Source organism: Otolemur garnettii, unplaced genomic scaffold (genome assembly GCF_000181295.1).
Source record: "Otolemur garnettii isolate 467f Iridium unplaced genomic scaffold, OtoGar3 scaffold00233, whole genome shotgun sequence".
NCBI classification, from domain to species: Eukaryota; Metazoa; Chordata; class Mammalia; order Primates; family Galagidae; genus Otolemur; species Otolemur garnettii.
The window spans coordinates 1,952,746-1,956,278 of NW_003852628.1; the positions used below are offsets into that span (position 1 = coordinate 1,952,746).

The 3,533-nt window shown below is 57.2% G+C and overlaps 1 protein-coding gene across 1 annotated transcript in view; it reads left to right on the forward strand.

The window, feature by feature from the left end:
• Positions 1-3,186, forward strand: part of RINL (Ras and Rab interactor like) — an 8,175-nt gene extending 4,989 nt beyond the window's left edge. Inside the window, exons 4-11 of the mRNA XM_003802164.3 lie at positions 169-241; positions 323-387; positions 794-943; positions 1,028-1,438; positions 1,773-2,090; positions 2,306-2,437; positions 2,588-2,757; positions 2,839-3,186. Coding sequence (XP_003802212.1) covers positions 169-241; positions 323-387; positions 794-943; positions 1,028-1,438; positions 1,773-2,090; positions 2,306-2,437; positions 2,588-2,757; positions 2,839-2,901 — 1,382 coding nt within the window. The 3' untranslated portion in view covers positions 2,902-3,186. The remainder of the gene's footprint in view (positions 1-168; positions 242-322; positions 388-793; positions 944-1,027; positions 1,439-1,772; positions 2,091-2,305; positions 2,438-2,587; positions 2,758-2,838) is intronic.
• The last annotated feature ends 347 nt before the right edge of the window (positions 3,187-3,533 follow it).

Here is a 3,533-nt window from a genome sequence, read left to right on the forward strand (position 1 = left end):
GTCCCAACTATTTGGGAGGCTGAGGCAAGAGAATTGCTTAAGCCCAGGAGTTGGAGGTTGCTGTGAGCTGTGATGCCATAGCACTCTACCCAGGGCAACAGCTTGAGGCTCTGTCTAAAAAAAAGTAATAATGCTTATTTTTCGTTCTTCCTTGCCTCCTTCCCCCAGGTGTATCCCTGAAATCTTCCAACCTATGTATGCCAGACCTGCCCCATCTCCTGGCCTTCCTATCTGCCAGCAGGTACAAGTCATCTATTAAAGGGGCTAAAGGGGTCCTCTCTGACACCCCACCTACATGTGGCTTCCACTTATCTATTGTCAGGGATGTTCTGCCCAGAACACTGCTCTTGCCTCCTCCCACCCTGGGGCCTAGAGATGAACACACAGGTGAGTCAGAGCTCTCCAAAGGAGAGAGAGGCCAACTTGCCAGCCTTGGTCCAGGGGAATGCGACTGTGGGACCAGAGTACTGGGCCTGAGGAAAGATAGAGTGGGGGGCTGGAGAGAACGGGAGGTCTGGACTTTGCAGTCCCTGTGGGAGGAGGGGAGAGGGGCCTGGATTCCTGGGTCCTAACTGAGAGGATTGGGGGAGGAGGCACTGGGAGTCCTGACACCCGAGTTTAAATGATAAGTGGACTGTTGGCCCGGACTTTGGGGTCTGAGTGTGGGTGGTGGAGCCCTGGTGCCTAGACTCAGCACCTGCAGCAACAAGGCTAGGAACTAAGTCCTGGTGCCCTAAAGGGACCACAGTTAGTCCCTTGGACACCTGGGACAAGTCATTTTTGCTGGTCCCAGATTCTCTGCAGATTGGGAGGGTCCAACCTGATAGCTCAAAGAGGGTGCTTTCCGTGGTGAACCAGCTCTACCTGGAGACCCACAGAGCCTGGGGCATGGAACAGACCTCCCAAGAAATGGAGCCAGAGACTGCCCAGAGATATGATACAGGTTAGCTGGGAGAGGCCCTGGGCCCTGAGGAATGAGGGAGCTACTGGCCCCAAGCGATGGGACCCACCGGCTCCTCACGTGCAGCCCCCAGGAACACTACCCCTCACAGTGTCCCTTGGGTGGAAGGCCCGCTCAGCCCAGAAGTACACCACCCTGGGCCGCTTCTGGCCAGCCTGGTGGAAGAGGATGAGGATGATGAGGACAATCAGCACTATAAAGATGAAGACGAAGGCCCTGACGACATGTTGACCGTTCACATCCGAGCTCTGGCCAGGGCCCGGAGCAGCTACGTGGCCCGGCAGTACCGAAGCTTTCGGGCACGCCTCACCTCAGTTTCCAGTGGTCCCCACAGGCCTGGGGACCCAGCCACCGAGTTGCTTCAGGATGTGCGGCACCTCCTTATTGACCTCCAGGATCACTTGGCAAAGGACCCCACCGTCAGGGCTGTCTTTGGGAGCCAGAGGCCAGGAGTGCCCCAGAAGGAGGGGGAGCTTGGTAATGGGAAGACTGAAAGGGAATCCCCACGGGTTCACAGCTAGCTTCTTTCTCTCCACTGCTGTACACACCTGTTTCTTTTTCCTTTTACACGCTCTTTCTTACATATACCACTCATTCTATCTCACACGTGTGTCGACAGGACATACTTCTTGTTATGCGCACAAGTTCACACCCAGGCTCCCTCTTCCACATGTGCTCACACCTATGTCTATACTTGTAGGTGACCCGAAGCTAGGGAGGGGTGGTGGTCTGCCAGGGTGGGTCGGTGGAGCGCATAGGAAGGCGACGGCAACTCGGAGCCCTGTCCTCGCCTGTCTCCTAACCCCCGCAGGCCCCGCGGTGGAGGCAGCTGTGTGCCGGGCAGTGCTGGCGCCACTGAAGCCTGCTCTGTGGACGCGACTCCGTACACTCCGTGCCCGGGAGCTGCGGCAACTGCGACGAAGACAAATAGCCCTGCGGGCTGGGGCGGGGCCTCCGGGAGCCCGGGAGGCGGGGCCTGAGAGGCAGAGCCCCGTCCCCTCCCCGCGTAGCCGCATCCACTCCCGCCTGGAGCACCTCCACGCAGCCTGCGCCCCGCGCCGCAAGGTGGCTCTCCTGCTGGCGGTGTGCAGTGACGTCTACACGGGCCTGGCTAGTGGTGAAAACACGGGTAAAGAAGGAGCCGGTATTTACCTGAGTGGGGAGTGGCTTGAGCGTAGAAGGAGCAGGTAGGAGGTGTCTACCCATTATCGTGGGAGAAGTCACCTTGCTTTACTGGGAGGTGCCTACGGGGTCCTGGAGATTCTGGTAGGAGGCGTTTGCCAGCGAGACAAGGTGGAGGGGCATCCACCTCAGATCGATGAAAGGTGCCTCTGGCTTCCCCAGAACCCCTGGGAGCCGACGCCTTCCTGCCGGCACTGACGGAGGAACTGATCTGGAGTCCTCACATTGGGGAGACACAGCTGGACGTGGAGTTTCTTATGGAGCTCTTGGATCCGGACGAGCTACGGGGAGAGGGTGAGCCCCCACCTCCAGAACGCTGAGACCCAACAGAGGGCACCCTAAGTCGCCTGAACCCCTGCCCCGGCAGCAGGAGGGAAGGCGGCAAACTGCAGGGGGATTTCGGACGATCAGGGAAGCCAAGAGGCTCCTCCTTCTTGCCCTCAGCCGGGTACTACCTGACCACGTGTTTTGGGGCGCTGCACCACATTGCCCACTACCAGCCCGACGTGGGCCGCGCGCCACAGGGGCTCAGCTCTGAGGCCCGCGCCTCCCTGCGCCAGTGGCATCGTAGGCGGACGCTGCACAGACCTGACCATCCGGGTCCCGGAGCCCAGGTGACCGCCCATCTGGCTACAGATGGAGGGGAGGGTGGGACTTGTTGCCCTTATGACACAGCCTCTCGCCTCTCCCCACAGGCTGATCTGCCCTTCGAAGAGACGTGGCCAGTGGGGACTGTGTCAGAACTCAGTGATGAATAGGGGCCTCAAACCCCGGGCTTCTCAAACTAGAGGTGGGAGGTACCTGGGACCACATCTGCAGGCCCAGGGTGTCAGGAGGGTCAGAGTTGGAGAAAGGATGATGATGCAGGCAGAGGTGGGAGTGGCATGGCCACAACCAAGAGATGCAGACACCCAGGCTGAAAAAGACAAGGAAGAGATTGTCCCCTGGAGCCCCCAGAAAGAACTCAGCTTTTGATTTTAGACCCTTAAGACTCATTTTGGACTTCTGACCTCCAGACTGTAAGATAATAAATTTGTGTTTTTCAAGTTGCTAAGACTGGCAATTTGTTACAGCAGCAATAAACGAATACACTTCTTTATCCTGATCTTTTTTTTTCCATAGAATTTATCACTTCCTAACTCACAGTTTAACACTCCTATTTATTGTATTCAATATCCATAGTCTTGGCTCTGAGCTCATAGCACAATGGTTACAGTGCCAGCCATATACACCGAACCGGCCCAGGCCAGCTAAATAAACAATAACAACAGCAACAAAAAATAGCCGGGTGTTGTGGCAGGTGCCTGTGGTCCCAGCTACTTGGGAGGCTGAGGCAGAAGACTCCCTTGAGCACAGGAGTTGGAGGTTGCTGTGAGCTGTGATACAACAG